Source organism: Macaca mulatta, chromosome 9 (genome assembly GCF_049350105.2).
Source record: "Macaca mulatta isolate MMU2019108-1 chromosome 9, T2T-MMU8v2.0, whole genome shotgun sequence".
NCBI classification, from domain to species: Eukaryota; Metazoa; Chordata; class Mammalia; order Primates; family Cercopithecidae; genus Macaca; species Macaca mulatta.
The window spans coordinates 22,642,981-22,660,189 of NC_133414.1; the positions used below are offsets into that span (position 1 = coordinate 22,642,981).

Consider the following 17,209-nt stretch of genomic DNA (forward strand, 5'->3'; position numbering starts at 1 on the left):
TCTCTTCTGGCTCCTCCTAGAATTCAATAAGAATGAGTCAACAGAAAGTGTGAAAAAGTAAACAGAAGTCAAACGCAAAGCAACTCTCTCAAAGACTCTGCTAAGAAAATTGCACAGCTAACTAGAAATAAAATTAATACGGGATTTCCAGTGATGGAAGAAACAATCATTGCCACTTAAACCTGGTCCTTCTCACAACTTCCAGTTCTCATGGTTAGGTCTGTGCCCTATCTAGGTTCAACTAGAGAGGCCTGAAGAACTGTTAGACCCATTAGCAGGACTTTGCTGAATTCAAATAGCCAAGCTGAGCATGGAAGAAATCAATAATCATCATTTTACTTAGTTCCTAAAACGTTCTGGGCACTCAGCTCATAAATATTATTCTAGATTGCACGCTAAAGCCACGGTCTCCTAAGGCTAAAAGCCAAGGTCTTCCTATTAACACTAACTGTAAAAACTGAAACAGAACATAAAAGTAATTGATTTATCCTTCCTCTAGAGACTTAAAGGAGTTCTAAGCCCTTGAGGACAAGGGTGCCATGCATGGCTATGTCTGTATCTCTCTGACTCCCTGATGTCCTAGGAACCACTCTGTAAAGCACTCATCTGAAAACATTTAAAGAGGACCCACTGGCGGGGCGCCGTGGCTCACGCCTGTAATCCCAGCACTTTGGGAGTCCAAGGCCGGCAGATCACGAGGTCAGGAGATTGAGACCATCCTGGCTAACATGGTGAAACCCCGTCTCTACTAAAAATACAAAAAAATGGTGGGCGCCTGTAGTCCCAGCTACTCGGGAGACTGAGGCAGGAGAATGGTGCGAACCTGGGAGGCGGAGCTTGCAGTGAGTCGAGATCGCGCCACTGCACTCCAGCCTGGGAGACAGAGCGAGACTCTGTCTCAAAAAAAAAAAAAAAAAAAAAAAAAAAAAAAGCTCTCGGCTTTCGGCTCGGAGGGGCAAAGGTGCAACTTTCTTCGGTCGTCCCGAATCCGGTTTCATCCGACACCAGCCGCCTCCACCATGCCGCGGAAGTTCGACCCCAAGGAGATCAAAGTCGTATACCTGAGGTGCACCGGAGGTGAAGTCGGTGCCACTTCTGCGCTGGCCCCCAAGATCGGCCCCCTGGGTCTGTCTCCGAAAAAGGTTGGTGATGACATTGCCAAAGCAACGGGTGACTGGAAGGGCCTGAGGATTACAGTGAAACTGACCATTCAGAACAGACAGGCCCAGATTGAGGTGGTGCCTTCTGCCTCTGCCCTGATCATCAAAGCCCTCAAGGAACCACCGAGAGACAGAAAGAAACAGAAAAACATTAAACACAGTGGGAATATCACTTTTGATGAGATCATCAACATTGCTCGACAGATGCGGCACCGATCCTTAGCCAGAGAACTCTCTGGAACCATTAAAGAGATCCTGGGGACTGCCCAGTCTGTGGGCTGTAATGTTGATGGCCGCCACCCTCATGACATCATAGTTGACATTAACAGTGGTGCTGTGGAATGCCCAGCCAGTTAAGCACAAAGGAAAGTATTTCAATAAAGGATCATTTGACAACTGAAAAAAAAAAAAAAGAGGACCTACTGAAACATACTCTCTCGCACAGGCCCTTGATACATAATCAGTATTCCTTTAAGCACACACATCTGTATCTTGTATTAACCTTGCATTTCACCATGATTGAGGTGAGATCTGCTGGGTTTCATCTCAAAATCTTTTCTAATCTGACATCATTCCATAATAAATACACCATCATAAACAGGCAGAACTTACACATCAAAGGCACCTTTCAGAAACATTTTCAAATGGGACACAGAACCCAGAGAGTGACTTGTAAATATAATTCCCTATAATGACTTCAAAAGTACCAAAAAGCATTAGATATTGCCAACGGTCCAATACAGTGACTGAGAACCAGATCATTTTGCATATACGCTGGAACCTTTTTATTGGCTCAAAGTATCTCCTTCCTTTGTTTTTAATCATCCAGTTATAACCAGAAAAGAAAAATGAAAACTGTCATCCTCTCATGTCAGATACTGTGTCAAGGGGTAAAGGTTTAATTTTTTCCATGAGGTATGTAACTAAAAAGTCAGGCAGGGCACATTGCAGTGGATGCTAACTAGAACTCTTACATGCCACAATATCCTTCCATAGAAACGGTCACTTTTAACAATGTGACCTTTTCTCTTGTCTTTAACGGAGAAATATGAGACAACAATTTTCCATTTACTATTACAAGTAAAAGAGTGGACTGACATTTGGGTCCTTAGGTGTTATTTGATGGGCTCAAGCTTACCAACAATTCCCCCATTTAATCTCTATAAAGTCCCTGGTAGGTGGGAATTATTTTCCCATAGTAGAGATTATAACCCAGAAGGAAATAAATGAGTATTCGTAAGAAATGTTTTTAGAAAGATGTCACATTTTGAAGCCAAACCTCTAAGTAGTGAAAGTAAATTCCCACTATGTTCATTACAGATCAGAAGACGTGAAACTATCCCAACAGCAGGATACTTTATTATCCCTTGGAATTCAGGCTTAATGAACCCTGGTCACCAGTCCACATGGATCAGGCTCCTCAAAGCCTCATCCTAACCCAGTTCTTCTGTATCACACAAATTCTGTCTGCCATCCCAAAAGAAACCAGCCTGGGCCTCATCCTAAACTAGGGACTAAGTGCAAAGGCTACACACAGTTCTTACAGTCCCTGAGGTGACTAATATGATCAAGTACCTTCTAAAATGCCAGGCTCATCTATGGTCATACCCTGAACGTGCCAATCTCGTCTATGTGCCAGGCTTGAGGGATATGCAGATACATGGGACAGATCCCTTGGAGGATACAGACAGATAAGCTCGTGGTTCCTGCACAGGATGTGGGCTCTTACTGCTGAGCTGAGACCTATGTGATGACTGTATTGGACTGAACCCCAGGGAAAGGTGTGGGGTCGGGTGTGATTGGCACAAACAGAAACGTGGTTGTTAGGATTCACAAACTTACTGCATGTCATTGTACATTACAGGTAACTTTCAATGCTCTCTGATGTACGGAGCATTAAGAATATGGAACTAAACTAGTGTGTCTCATACCTTTCAATCACCACTTTCAGTAAAAACTATTTTCTATTGGGAGGCCGAGGCGGGTGGATCATGAGGTCAGGAGACCGAGACCATCCTGGCTAACACGGTGAAACCCCATCTCTACTAGAAAATACAAAAAACTAGCCGGGCATGGTGAAAGGCGCCTGTAGTCCCAGCTACTCTGGAGGTTGAGGCAGAGGTTGAGGCAGGAGAATGGTGTGAACCGAGATCGCACCACTGCACTCCAGCCTGGGCGACAGAGCAAGACTCTGTCTCAAAAAAAAAAAAAAAAAAAAGAAAGAAAAAAAATGTCTACATCATGATCCAGTACACATATGTACCTGTATCACTGAAAAAAATATGTCTGCCAAAAGAATCCTCTGTTTAGTACTTAAATGAAGTCTGATGTTTTCTCTTATTCTCTTTTCTTCCTTCTTTCAATTCTGGTTACAACTCTCTAATGGGTAGCAGCCCACAGTGTGAAAAACTTCAGTATAAACCTTTTAATGGGTGTGAGTGAGTTCCTATTATTTATTGATATACCTCCTCTTCTCTCTTCCCCACTCTTTCTTCACCCCTCCAAAAAGTACTGATGAGGAAAGAAGGACACTACTATTTCCTGGAGATGTGCTAGGTGCCAGAAGCTAGGCTACAGCCTATCCTAGTATTGTTTTGTTACTTCTCATACAGCCCTGTGGGTTTAGTATTACTGTACCCATTTGACAGATGGAGAAACTGATGTTTGACAATCCAGAGACTTGCTCAGTAGGCCAGGATGGAGCCAGGATTCAACTCCAGCTCCATCTAGCTCCAAAACTCCAATGACAACATGTTGTACTTTGCGACACATTGTTTTATAATCAAAGCTAACTTCATAGCAGGAATTTCATCAATCTCCTTGAGATAACTCAAGTCCTTGGAGTGTTCTAGAACCAAATTCAGGAGGCCCAACTACAGATAAGGAAAGTAGATGGCAGGAATACTCTCAGGTTTCAATTTAATTTCCTTCTGTGTCCTCTGATTAGGAAAGGCATGTACCAGCCACAAAATGGTACGTGAGAGGCAGTGGAGCACTGGCCTCAACAATCACACTCAACACCTCGACAATCACACTCAACACGGGCCGGCAGAACTGCGCTGACCATTCTGGGTGACTCGTCATGAGACGCACCCAGCCCAGCCTCTTGCAGGTGGTAGAATAAATATTCACGAGAGGGAATGTGAACACAGGCAGAGAGAAAGTAAACACAACACTTAGCGCCTGCTGTTTTATTTTTTAAAGTCTTCGGAAACCACTTTAAGTGAAACTCTTTGATGAGAGGGAATCTTATTTGGAAGAATCACTAAAGATACTTCAGTGGATATTTGTGTTCTTTTAGCCCCATAATTAAAGATACATTTGACTAAGATACAGGATATAGTAAATGTAGGCAGATCAGAACAAATGTTCAGCCCAAAAATATGTCTGCGAATAATGTTCAAAGCCCATATAATGTTCTGGGGAAATTATTGGCAAGGTCATGTTAAACTATTGCATTGTTCCTTAGTGGCACCCCAGACCTAATATAACTTGACATTTGGTGAGAACACATTAGCTGGTCAGTCCTGGCAATGCTACTTCTAAGTGGTAATACCTCCCAGGAAATTTTAAGAACCGATGTATATTTTACAAAGACATAGTAAATGCAATTTTGACTTATACACACAACCAATTAAATAATTTATTTGACAAATGGTCTTAGAGTTTATACTCATTGTGTGGCTTGCTGGGTAGGAAAATGTTTATAGTTTAGCTTAGCATATAAATTCACATAGAAATATTAGGTATGTTTTTTGTCTAATCATCTAGTGTTATTTTCTCGGCACCTCTTAGTGATAAGAATTTTGCCTAGTCCTCATTTATTTGCAAGTTCCATGATGAAAAAAATCCTAAATGTGCTAAAGAATCCATTGCCTGCTTATGAAACATAAAGGCTTATGAAAACATGGCACGCACTCAAGTACAACAGTTTGTTTTTAAATATTTTAATAGTGTGCACTGCTGCGTTAGGAGCAAAATGGGTATTATGCCCAATCTTACATCTAGTGTGTACTATACTTTGATCGTTCTATCAAAAGATCAAAATTTAAATATCATGTAAATTATATTTTATACATGCTCTCCTTTGCAGGAAATCAAACAGAATACTTGTTTCTTCTCTAAACACATGAGAATATAAACAAGCAACATATTTAAACTGAAGAAGCACTCACTACTTCATTTCCTTAAAGAATGCCCTCAGGTAGCAATTAAAATAAGAAACCTCTATGTTTTCTTACAGTAACTCTAAATGTCTATGTTTATGCTTTCCAATTTTTAAGCATATTCTTAATATTTATTTTAAAGGTTCTTCATTTAATTATGGATGTTATTTTCATAAGAAATGCCACTTAAGCCCTTTTCTTGAAAACCGTGAGAGGTTCTGTAAATTAGTAGAAATAATAGCAGAACTTGAATAACTGATACTGAATCTCTAATAGCTAAGAAAAGTTGTCATTTTCATAACAGCTAAATGTAAAGTATGAACCTGATTGGATCCTAGCTTTAAAAAAAAAACTATAAAGAACATTCTTAGGACAATGGGGGAAATATAAAAGTAGACAGGATATAAGATGTTATAACAACGCATTTGTTAATTTTCTTAAGTGTAATAAAAGCTCTATGATTCTTTCAGAAAATGCCCTTATGCTTAGTGCATGCATGATGTGGTTTTTAGGGATGAAATGTCACAATGTATGAAACCAACTTGATGTATGAAATGGAAAAATGGCTCAACAGTAATAAAAATATTTGGACATGGCCGGGTGCGGTGGCTCATGCCTGTAATCCCAGTACTATGGGAGGCTGAGGCAGGCAGATCACAAGGTCAGGAGATCAAGACCATCCTGGCTAACATGGTGAAACCCCATCTCTACTAAAAAATACAAAAAAAATTAGCTGGGCATGGTGGTGGGCACCTGTAGTCCCAGCTACTTAGGAGGCTGAGGCTGGAGAATGGTGTGAACCCAGGAGGCGGAGCTTGCAGTGAACCGAGATGGCATCACTGCACTCCAGCCTGCGCTGCAGGGCGAGACTCCATCTCAAAAAAATAAATAAATAAAAATAAATAAATTTTTAAAATATATATATATTTGGACATATAATTAGATCAAAATATGAAGCAGCAAACATGGCAAAATGTTAATAATAGTTGAATGTCAGTGGAGGGGATAGAGATGTTCTTTGTATTATTCTTTTACCTATTTTGCATGTATGAAAATTTTCACAATAAAAAGCGACAGCGGAAGATGAAGAGTTGTTTTCATTTAAGCATGTATATACATTGACTCCTGAACCAAACCAGGTGCAGATAAAATATTGCATTACATGAAAAGCAAATGTTTCATTTTCTGGTAGCAGTATACATTAGAGAATCAATTTTCTACTATTGACCCAGAGAAATTATGGCAGCCCTCTGGCCACAACCACAGGGAACAGCTGATTGACATGCACCACCTGAATTAGAGCAGATGTGTCAGGATCCCCAGAGGGCATTCCACACTGCCCAGCCAGTGTACACGGCAACATGTATCCTTAGCAGACTACAGACTGACAGCAGGGACCTTCGAGCCCAGAACCCTCATAGCAGACAGAACCCAAAACTTTGCCAGGTTCCATTTTCTAGAGGTAGCATATCAAGCTATGACATGAACCTAAATCTGAATTTTAGATATCAGCTCTCTACTCATCCATTCACTAAGGATGAATTCCTATTTCCCCCTATTTATCTGCTCAATAAAGTGGACTACCAGGTTCAATATGAAGCAAAAATCCTCGAGTGCTACCTCCAGAATTCACCTTAAAACTAATAATAATGTACTGGAATCATATGAGAAATTTTAGAGAGGAAAATCTATAAACATTCTATACAAGTATATTGAGAGTATTAAAAATGAGATCAAGACCTATGAAACAATACAACAGGATGTTTCTTTTTCATAAGTAGAATCATTTCCTTTTGGGGCCCAAATCTCAACGTTTCTGGGCACTCATCACTATCAAGTCAAAGTGCAAAATAGCTCTTCCTAACTCATTCAGAATCTCATAAACTTTTAAAATTAGATTGAATCCAAACTAAGCAATAAGCACTAAATAATTTTCAAGTAGCCCAATGCAGTCAACGACTCTACTTCAGTTGAACTGTTTTCTGTCCTTTTATTTTTGATCATTTCTTTTTCTCCCTTATCCAATTCTCTCTCATTGTTGTAATTGCTATTCTCTCCCTATTTTCTTTCTCTCTCTTTCCTCCTTCCCTCCCAATCCCTTCAGGCCTACCAGCGCCACCCAAAGGCATTGTTATCACTGGGGTTAAACTCCTGGCACTGCCCTGTAAAGAATCCTGAATCCTGATGTGGTCCATAAAACCTGATGGAATCAGGCTGCCAACTGAAACAGTTACAGGAAGAATGGTTCACTTTCCTTTAACCAAAGAACAATTATCCCGTTTATGGGTGGTTGGGGCCCTTTCCCGTCTCCTTACGCCTGCCTTTGATCTTTAACCAGTCGTTTATGGCTCTCTGGAAGGGAAGCAGGAAATTATGACATCGAAACCTCGTTTTTGCTTCACGCTATTCCAATAGGAAGAATGGTATAGCAGGATTGAAGACATCAGAAAGTTTGGGGGATATCTGTGGACTTCCCCTCTCCAAGAAAGTCCTGAATTCTGTTCAATGCCCGTTTTTCTGATTTCTTGAAAAGATTCTGGTCTACCTGTAAGCACTAAGGACTAAGGAAAAACAAATATTAAACAGTCTTCACCAGATAAAATGTTTTTTGAAGTTCTTCACCAGAGAGGTATGAGCAATTCCATTTGGTTACCAAAAATATACGGTCTATGATAACATACTGTCAGTATGTAATGAAGCATGAATTAACCAAGGGCCCTCCATCTCCAGGAGACGTGAATGATGAACCTACTTCAAAAACTCTAGGGAGGATGAATCTCTGGCAGTGTTCCAGCCAAAAGGCTTGAGGTCCAGAGGCACCTCTGCTGGCTCCAGACCATGCCAACCCCACAGGGGAACTGATGAGAAAACTCAACCATCAGGCCAGGTGTGGTGGCTCACATCAGTAATTCCAGCACTTTGGGAGGCCGAGGGGGGCAGATCACCTGAGGTCAAAATTAGCCGAGCATGGTGGTACATGCTTGTAATCCCAACTACTCAGGAGGCTGAGGCAGAAGAACCGCTTGAACCTGGGAGGCAGAGGTTGCAGTGAGCCAAGATCATGCCATTGCACTACAGCCTGGGCAACAAGAGCAAAACTCTGTCTCAAAAAGAAAGAAAGAAAGAAAAAGAAAACTTAACCATCAGGGCCAAGAGCTTACAGCTGAAAACAGTCTGGGGTAGGGGGATGCTCACAGGAGTGGAGAAACATGTGCCTCTGGGCAGCAAGGTAGACATATGGAAACACTAGTCAAATCAAACCACCAGCAGCCTCCAGGAGTGATCTGAGCCCCTCCTGAGCCTGATCCTCTCCAGGCCTCAATTTCATTACCTGCTAAATGGGGGTAAAAATAGCGTCCCCTAACTTGTAGGGTCGTTGTAAAGATTAAATGATCAGTATGCATAAAGTGCTTAGAACAGAGCTTGACACATGGTGAGCACAATATAAATGCTAGCTAATTGCTATTCTAGGCTAGCAGCATGCCTACACAAAAGCCTTCCAAAGAAGGCTTACCTTTTTTAATCCCCACCTACTACAACACTAACCAGCCGGAAGTACCGGGTCTACTGCAGTAGATCTACTACAACCGACCTACTACTAACCAGCCAGGAACACCCATGTCTTTGGTTCCATTCTTCAAACCACTCTTTGATTTCCTGTTTAAGCCCAGAATCTCTGCAGTGGTCTCAGCTAAGACCAAATGAGCAAGACTCCTTTCCATAGCAACTAGGTTCAGGTATGAAATTGCAGTATGGCAACATCCTATGATTAAAATGGAAATTGACACAGGATTAAAATGGAAATCTACCTGACATGTACTTCAGAGCCCACACGTTCTCAGTGGGGAAGTTCTGCAGCTTCTAATAAGTGCCCCTAAGTCTGTAACACTGTGAACCTCAAAAACTAACCTGGTTGAAGATGCGTAGAAGTTACCCAACACATTAGAAAGGCATAAAACGTAGTGATCATCAAAAAAGTACATGGCTCCAGAGTCTGTGATATAAACAGGTAACTAGCCACTGCCACACCTGGGTGACACAGTGAGTCAGTTCTTCAAAACAGGCAGGTCCACTGGCTCTCAAGCTCTGAGGCTGTGCCACACCTGGACAGCATGTTGACAATACTTACGCATTACAATAGGGCTTCTTTTCATAGCCTTTGTAGTTGTTCATGTTGAGTGCCATCTTGCAGACCTCACAATGGAAACATCCTTTATGCCAATACTGGAAAAAAAAAATTAAAAATTCAGTACAATGCCAGTTTTTGCCTGGATGGGCACAGAAGGAAGGCTTTCTAGCGCATCACAGTCCCTGTAGCTGAAAATACTACAACAAAATGAGTGTAGGGAACTGTGGATGTGTTTACCTACTTTCAGCTAAGTAAATAAAGCAGGCAAGCAGGCAACTCTGAAAATTGAGTCTTAAAGAAAGACTCACCACAATATATCGACGCACCATGGAAGAACTGTCAACGCTCTGTCGAAACAGCACTTCTATGAGCAGCCAGAAAAGAATTCTGAGCTCGGTTAATGAAGAAACGGGGCCCAGAGAGTGGCTTTGAAACCAAAAGGAAGCCAGTTCAAAGTGTCTAAATGCAGGGTTTGTAGGATCTCAACAAATATGTGTTCACCCGAAGTCAGGCAAGCTGAGGGGGCTGCAGGAAGGCTATGTAAGTACCCCTACACCGGACCAGCTTGTACTAAAATGCTGGACCTCTGACTCTGCCTGAGATGACTGTCAAGATGACAGCTTGTTCTAACGAAGCATTTGTATCTTCAGACGCAAATTTCCCCAGAACGCCCCTGGCTGGTTTCAACTGTCAGTCACTCCAGATCGCTCCTGGGTGTCTCTCCCCGGCTGTTCATCTCCATCCCTGCCCGGGAAGGGCAGGAGGTAGGGCTGGAGGGGCCCGGCTACAAAACTACTTCCCCTGGAATTCCCCACCCGGTGGATTAGACACCCCTGGGTCCGGCTTGCCGCGCTGAGCCGGGGCTCTCCAGCAGGGATTATTCTTAGCAATGCGGCAGCGGCCGCCCCATGACATATTAATTACTATTTGCCTCTCCCCCTCGCCGCGGTCACAGGAGGCGCTAGGGGTGGGCGGTGAGGTGGGATTGCGGGCGGATCTGTGCGGCAGGGGTCGGGGGTATTGTGGAACACGAGTGGAGGTGGAGGGGGCGCGGCTCGCCGAAGTGCCCCCCTGGGTGCCCAGCCTGGTCCCTCCGGGGCCCGGGGCCTCGCACCGCCGTGCGCCCTCCGCAGCGGCTCGGTCGATGTCGTGCAGCCCCGTACCGCGACAAAAGCCCTTCCCGGTTCCAACACCACAATCGCCAAGCGTGTCTGTGACACTCCCGCGGGCGTCTTCGTTCGCGCGCCCTCCCCCCGTGCCAAGGCACAGGCACACGCACCGACCCACTCATCGCTTTCCATCCCAGGTGCCAAAACTTCTCGGAGCAGGTGCAGCCCGGCGCCCGGCAGGTCCAGGCTGGCCCGGCGCCCCCTCGCTCACCTTATCCAGGCAGTTGACTTTCTCGGTGGGATACACGACTTTTCCGCAACGGGCGCACTGGGGGTTCATGATCGCGATTCCCGGGGGCGGCGGCGGCGGCTGCTGGCTCCGAGAAGCCTCTGTGACATCCCCCGGCGAGCCCCGCACCGCCTCCGGGCAGGCGGGAGGGCTGCGGGCGGCTGGCGCCGGGTAGGGGGTCGGCGCCGGGCCCCGGGTGAGTGCACGGGGAGGGCGACGAGGCCTGGCGCCTGGGGCCGGCCGCGCTCTAGGGCTCGCAGGCGCTAGGGCTCGGCTCCGGCTCGGGCTCCGCGCCGCTGGCTCTGCGTCGCTCGCACTCCAGGTACGGGTGACTCACACAGTCACTCGCGCCCGCCCCTCGCGCTCACTCGCTCCCCCGCCTCGCCGCCGCCGCGCAGGCCAAACCCACTGGCGCGCCTGGACCGAAGTGGCAGGGAACGTGCACGTCGGGCACCCTGGGAGGGAGGGCGCAGCGGGGGAGGGGGCGGGCAGAGACCCGGAAAGCTCCGCAGACCGCCGCGGGTGCGACTTTGCGGCCTGGGGAGCGAGCCTCGCGCCACCGCCGCCGCAGGCCGGGGAGCCCAGGTGGGCGGCGGCTGGGGAGGGAGGGATCCAGGCGGCGGACGTGACAAACACCGATGGGGAGAATGCTCAAACCCACGTACTCCCTTCCCTCCCTCTCGCTTCTCTTCCCCAGCCAGGGGCACCCTCATCCCAGGCTGACTGACGTCCCTGGCACCCACATGTCGCGGGGAGTGCGGGGCCAGGGTGCGCCCTCCCTCCTCCTCCCGCCAGTAAAACCGGGGACAGCGGCACCCAGTCCCAGGGCGGAGGCCGTCTCTGCTGCGCGCAGCGACGCGCCCAGGCCCAAGGACCGGAAGATCCGCGGGGAACCCGGAGACCCGCGTCCCAGAGGCGCCGAGGGTTGCACCGCGCCCGCTCCCACGGGTCTCTTCCGAGAGGATGCTTCCCGCGCGTGTCCGCGGGAAGTCCTCGGATCCTGGATGAGAAAGAGCCTTCTCTCACCGGCTCCCAGACCCCGTGCTTTTTAATACCTGTCCTTGCAGAGCGACTGGTCATTTTTGGCCCGAGGCAAGCTTCTCTTGATTAATAAATGACCACGGCTCGTTTTAAGTGTGCGTAGATGTATACATTGTATTGTTTTACAATTCAACACCTCAAATATCTGGGAAAAGTTCTTCACCTGCATTAATGAAAGCAATTACAAACTCGTAGTCCAAACCAGAAGAGCCAGAAAATCAAGTAGAAGGCTCAGGGTAGGATGAAACCAAAGAGAACAGGAATCGTTTCTTGCTTTTAATCAGATGTCAGGTTATTGGACTCACTTGATGAGAGGGAGCAAAATGAATCAAACACAGCCTAGGTTCAAAGCCTGACCCCGCCATCTAATGACGTGACCTTGTGCAAATTCTTAGTCGCTCTGTGCCTCAATTCTTTAATCTACAAAATGGGAATAAGGATGCAGCTACCTAACAGCTTCTCCCCTCCTGCTGTGAGGATTAAATGAGTCAGCAGTTCTGAACTGCTTCAATTGGCCTGGCTCAAGGGAAGCTCTAGGGAAGAGTCAGCTAGGATTATTATAAATTGGTTATAACAAAGAAGCGAATACATTCCGTTGCTAGCACACAGATTAAGACTCAATAATGCCACATACCAACTGCCACTGCTCTGACAAATATTTCTGTCATTTCAAAAAAAAATCATGGCTGCAGCTTTTCATGACAAAAGAAAACCATTGGTTTCTCGGCCTCTTAAACAGCTGCACTGATGAACATATTCATAATAATGCTGTACTGTTTGACTTTCCAGAAGACGTAACTTCTTTAAATGTATTCACCAAATGCAACTGCCCCTGAGCCACTCACTCACTGCCATGTTCACAAGTCCACCTCAAAAGCAAATAAAATGAGAATTTGCTGTCAGAGAGGATCGGCTGTCTTCTAAAAATATTTCAGAGCTCGTTAGAAATGTATGAGGAGGGGGAAAAAATATGTGATCACCTGAAAGGCAGTAGTTTAAAAAAAATTTACATTTTCATAACTGTAGATCATGAAATATAGTTTGAATATCTTATTCTCTTTTTCAAATTGTAAGCACAAAATTCAGAGCAAGAATGCTGGTGATATGTGACATGTATAGCTGATTACATCTGACCTTTTAACTATAAGTTATGTTTAATCTTTTCTTTTTTTCTGAGACAGGGTCTAACTCTGTCATCCAGGCTGAAGTGCTGTGGCACAATCACGACTCTCTACAGCCTTGACCTCCCAGGCTCAGGTGATCTTCCCATCTCAGTCTCCTGAGTACCTGGGACCACAGGCATACACCACCATGCCCTGCTAATTTTTGTATTTTTTGTAGAGATGGGATCTTGCTCTGTTGCCCAGGCTGGTCTCAAACTCCTGAGCTCAAGCAATCCTCCCACCTTAGCCTCCCAAAGTGCTAGGACTACAGGCATGAGGCACCACACCCAGATACATCTGATGATTTCTTACCAAACCAGCAGTGATCACGGTGCCTGACACATAGTATGAGTGAAATGAACAAATACATTAAAACCATATTCATGTGATATTTCATTCTCTGAAGAAGTGATACATGCTCAGAGTTACACTTTTCTCTCATTTTTTCTCATTTTCTACATCAAACCAGCTTCTAAGTTTCTTAATGCCATTTTACTGATGTAAGAAGAATTTTAATACCATCTGTCTTAAAAGGACTTCTTTATTCCCAAATTCAAAGTACTGTAAACAAAGAATTGGCAGAAACCTGTCCTCTAGCCAGCCTTCCCTCTTCAAGCAGATAAATGATTGAATTGTCTACTAAGGAGACCTTTGCCCTTCCATGTCTTTTTCACTTGACTGGTTAAGAAATTGTTCCTTATGTTTACTCTACCCTAACATCTCTACTTTAATTTCAATCCTTTTCTGCTGGCGGTGACATCCACAGATATAAAAAACAACTGACCTTCATCACCATCCTAAAAACACTTCTATATTTATAAAGTTGAATTTTTTTTTAGCTAAAATCCCCAAATCTGTTTACTTTTTCCTCCTATTTATGAGAGCCCCATTTATGCAAGATCAATTATAATCACCTTTATTATTCAGGCTACATAAATTGAACTCCAAATAAAAGTTTTAAAGCATAACTAATATCACAAAAGGCCAAACAATGACTTTGACTAACAGCACTTTGGATGCAGAGCATGATGAATGGTATGATTTGTTCACAATTTTTTTTTTCCTTCTATTCTGGCACATTTCCTATGGGCAGTGTGTCTTTCCCCACTGAGCTTGACCCTGTGACTTCCATTGGCCAATGGAATGTGAGTGGACAAGCCAATGGAATGTAAGTGGACAAGACATACGTCGTATCTGAGCAGAAGCTTAAAATGCGCTTGCATAGTTTGCTCCTGTTCTCCCACCCCTTTGGGCTTTGGCCCTTAGTCTTGAAAAGATCGTACTGCAGAAGGGTGACTGCTTCTTTGACTTTTGTCCAAGAATGAGATGGGCTGAGCCATGCCCAACAGAGCTACAGCAAGCCCACAACCCTCACAGAACGGGAGTAAGAAATAATTGTTACTGTAAGTCACTGAGATTTGGGGGATTGTTTGTTACTGCAGCAAAAGCTTACTAATACATCAACGATGAGACTTCAAGAGAAATGTTTTCCACTTCATCAACAATAAGAAACTAATGAATTTACATAAAAATTCAGTACACAGTCTTTATTTTTCTAAAAGGTGAGCTGTTAAAAGTGTAGTGGCCAATAAAGTATAGAGCTCTTATTATTATTTCATCATCTCATTTTATACAGCTCAATTGTGTGTTTTCCATTTGTCAGGTATTGTGTAAAATTGTGTATGTTGTTCCTAGCTGACTCAAATTCACCAGAGAGGAAAGTTTTTCCCAACCAACAACTTTGGTGGCAAAACAAAAGGAAAATGGTCAATTTTAGCTCGCAGTTTCATTTGATATCCACATATGAGCTTTAGCCTAATGAAACATTTCTCCAAAGATCTTAAGCACTGTAGAGAAATTATCTCATTTACCATTATAGTATTTCTGCAAGTCAATGAGAAATGTAAAATATAAACATTAAGGGAAATTCAAGATTCAGAAGCTATTTCAGAAACAATTACCTTCCTTCATCCATTCAACATATAATTATTGGTAGCCAGGAGGTTAGGCACCAGGAAATGCGCTGGGAATAAGACATGATCTCTGCTTATAATAAAATCTAGTGGGACTGATAAGTAAGCAAAGAATTACAATACAATATGATAAATGCTGTAAAATAAAGCTCTACTCTAGATACCATGGAAGAACAGAGGAGGAATTTCTAATTCACACCAGGAAGTCAGGAAAAGATAGCTAGAAGAAGTCATCACTACTACACAGCTCACCAGGGTTGGAGCTACCTGATTTCCTCTCCCCCAGAGAATATAAGACCCCCTAAAGTGAAGGGATTGGGGTGTTTGCTATTTTTCCTGTTTGGGGGATTATTCTGCTTTGGCATACATGCTGAAAATTTATTTACATCACTCAATGTTGGCGAACATAGCACAGCACAGCAACAAACTTCGAATAATGATGAAACATTTCTTGACAAGATGATGTATCAAAATAAGTCCCAAACTTCCAATTTATCAAAAGTGTCTGTAGATATCAACTCATAATTGCAAGTGTGAGCCAAAACCTTTCAAGACTTGGAAAGAGAAAAAAAAGAAAGGTAGGAGGACCAGCAACCCTTGTTTTGCCCCTTCTGGGACTGAGTCTCATGGAATAAAGGACAAGACAGACCCTTCATAGCAGGCAAAATAATGCACCCACCAAAATGTCCACATTTTGATGCCCAGAACTGGTGAACATATTGCTTTACACAGCAAAAGGGACTTTGCAGATGTGATTAAGTTAAGAATGTTGAGATGCGGAGATTATCCCAGATTATCCAGGTGGATCCAGTGTAATCACAACCGGCCTCCTAATGAAACTGTCCCTATAAACTTTACAAAATTAATCAGGGAGGAAGGGAGGGGGAGAAACAAAAATAAACCAAGCTTATAGCTCATGCAGCCTTAATCACAGAGTCAACCTGCTCTCTGACCTGCTGCCTCATCATTGTTTGGGGCCTATTGCTTCAGAATCACATAGACCTTGTTACAAGGTTATAGTTCCCCTTAACTGCTCCGTAGATAACAACTTGGATGTTATAAGACATCAATTTTCCCTTTGAGATATTCTTTCAGGTCCTGCATACCAGTGAGGTCAGCTGCTCTGAAGGGTCCCACAAGAAGCTGACTCACCAAAGAATGCAGTGTCCATGTCCTGATCATTTCATCCACCTTACCCCAACCAATCAATGACCCCCATCCTCCAGCCCCTCACCCCCCCATCATCCCCTTAAGAACCCCAGCCCAAAACTCTTTGAGGAGATAGATTTGAGGATCTCCTCCCAGCTCCTCACTCGGTGCCCTGCGATCATTAAAGTTTCTCTGCTGCAAACCCTACCGTTTCAGTGTATTGGACCATTACTGTGCAGAGAGGCGTTTGCATCTGTTGGTCCTACAACACTAAGAGGCAGGCAAGAAAATCAGAGTCAGGGAAAGAGATGTGACCAAAAAAAGCAGAGGTCAGAGAGAGAGATTTGAAGATGGTACACTGCTGGCCTTGAAGATGGAGGAAGGGGAAGGGGCCACAAGACAAGGAATGTGGGTAGCGTCTAGAAACTAGAAATGGCAAGGAGGCTGGGAGGGGTGGCTCACACCTATAATCCCAGCACTTTGGGAGGCCAAGGCAGGCAGGAATTGAGACCAGCCTGGCCAACGTGATGAAACCCCATCTTTACTAAAAATGTAAAAATTAGCTGGGTGTGGTGGTATGCACCTGTAATCCCAGCTACTCAGGAAGCTGAGGAAGCAGAATTACTTGAACCTGGGAGAGGAGGTTGCAGTGAGCTGAGATTGTGCCACTGCACTTCAGACTGGGCGACAGAGTGAGACTCTGTCTCAGAAAAAAAAGAGAAAAGAAAAGGCAAGAAAACAGATTATCTTCCCAAGCCTCCAGAAGGAATGTGCCCCTCAGAACTGTGAGATAATAAATGTGTGCTTTTAGCCAATTAATTGTGCTGTCACAGCAGCAAAAGGAAACTAATACACCCTCTCTGTGTGAATTCTGGTCTCTCTTTAGGGAAATAATGACGTTCTGGGACTTCTAAAATAATCAGTTGGAAGGGGAGATGTTATGATTCCTTCTCCGTGTTGTCTCCATGAAAGAGACCTTAAAACAAAGTAGGTAAAAATTCAACAAGCGTCATTCTCTCTCCCCACCCCA

General features: G+C 44.3%; 2 protein-coding genes and 1 pseudogene across 5 annotated transcripts in view; 2 read left to right on the forward strand and 1 right to left on the reverse strand.

Moving 5' to 3' along the window:
• NEBL (nebulette) overlaps positions 1-11,159 on the reverse strand; it is a 377,968-nt gene extending 366,809 nt beyond the window's left edge. For all 3 annotated transcript variants that reach the window (XM_015146582.3, XM_077945918.1, XM_077945916.1), the window contains exons 1-2: positions 10,836-11,159; positions 9,456-9,550 (exon numbers count right to left, since the gene is read on the reverse strand). In XM_015146582.3, the coding sequence (XP_015002068.1) occupies positions 9,456-9,550; positions 10,836-10,904 (164 nt within the window). In that variant the 5' untranslated portion in view covers positions 10,905-11,159. The remainder of the gene's footprint in view (positions 1-9,455; positions 9,551-10,835) is intronic.
• Positions 933-1,571, forward strand: LOC100427498 (large ribosomal subunit protein uL11 pseudogene; annotated as a pseudogene). Its single transcript, XR_001447006.3, has one exon. The product of XR_001447006.3 is annotated as a large ribosomal subunit protein uL11 pseudogene (transcript).
• LOC144331418 (uncharacterized) lies at positions 10,903-11,992 on the forward strand. The gene is made up of 3 exons (XM_077947946.1): positions 10,903-10,956; positions 11,029-11,438; positions 11,551-11,992. The coding sequence occupies exons 1-3, from the start codon at positions 10,903-10,905 to the stop codon at positions 11,903-11,905; spliced, it is 819 nt and encodes a 272-aa protein (XP_077804072.1). The 3' UTR covers positions 11,906-11,992.
• The last annotated feature ends 5,217 nt before the right edge of the window (positions 11,993-17,209 follow it).

Coding starts and splice junctions, on each gene's coding strand:
- LOC144331418 (XM_077947946.1), top strand. CDS start 10,903: ATGATCGCGATTCCCGGGGGCGGCGGCGGCGGCTGCTGGCTCCGAGAA. Junction 10,957..11,028: donor GCTGGCTCCGAGAAGCCTCT/GTGACATCCCCC, acceptor GGCGCCGGGTAG/GGGGTCGGCGCCGGGCCCCG. Junction 11,439..11,550: donor CCGCAGGCCGGGGAGCCCAG/GTGGGCGGCGGC, acceptor TCTCTTCCCCAG/CCAGGGGCACCCTCATCCCA.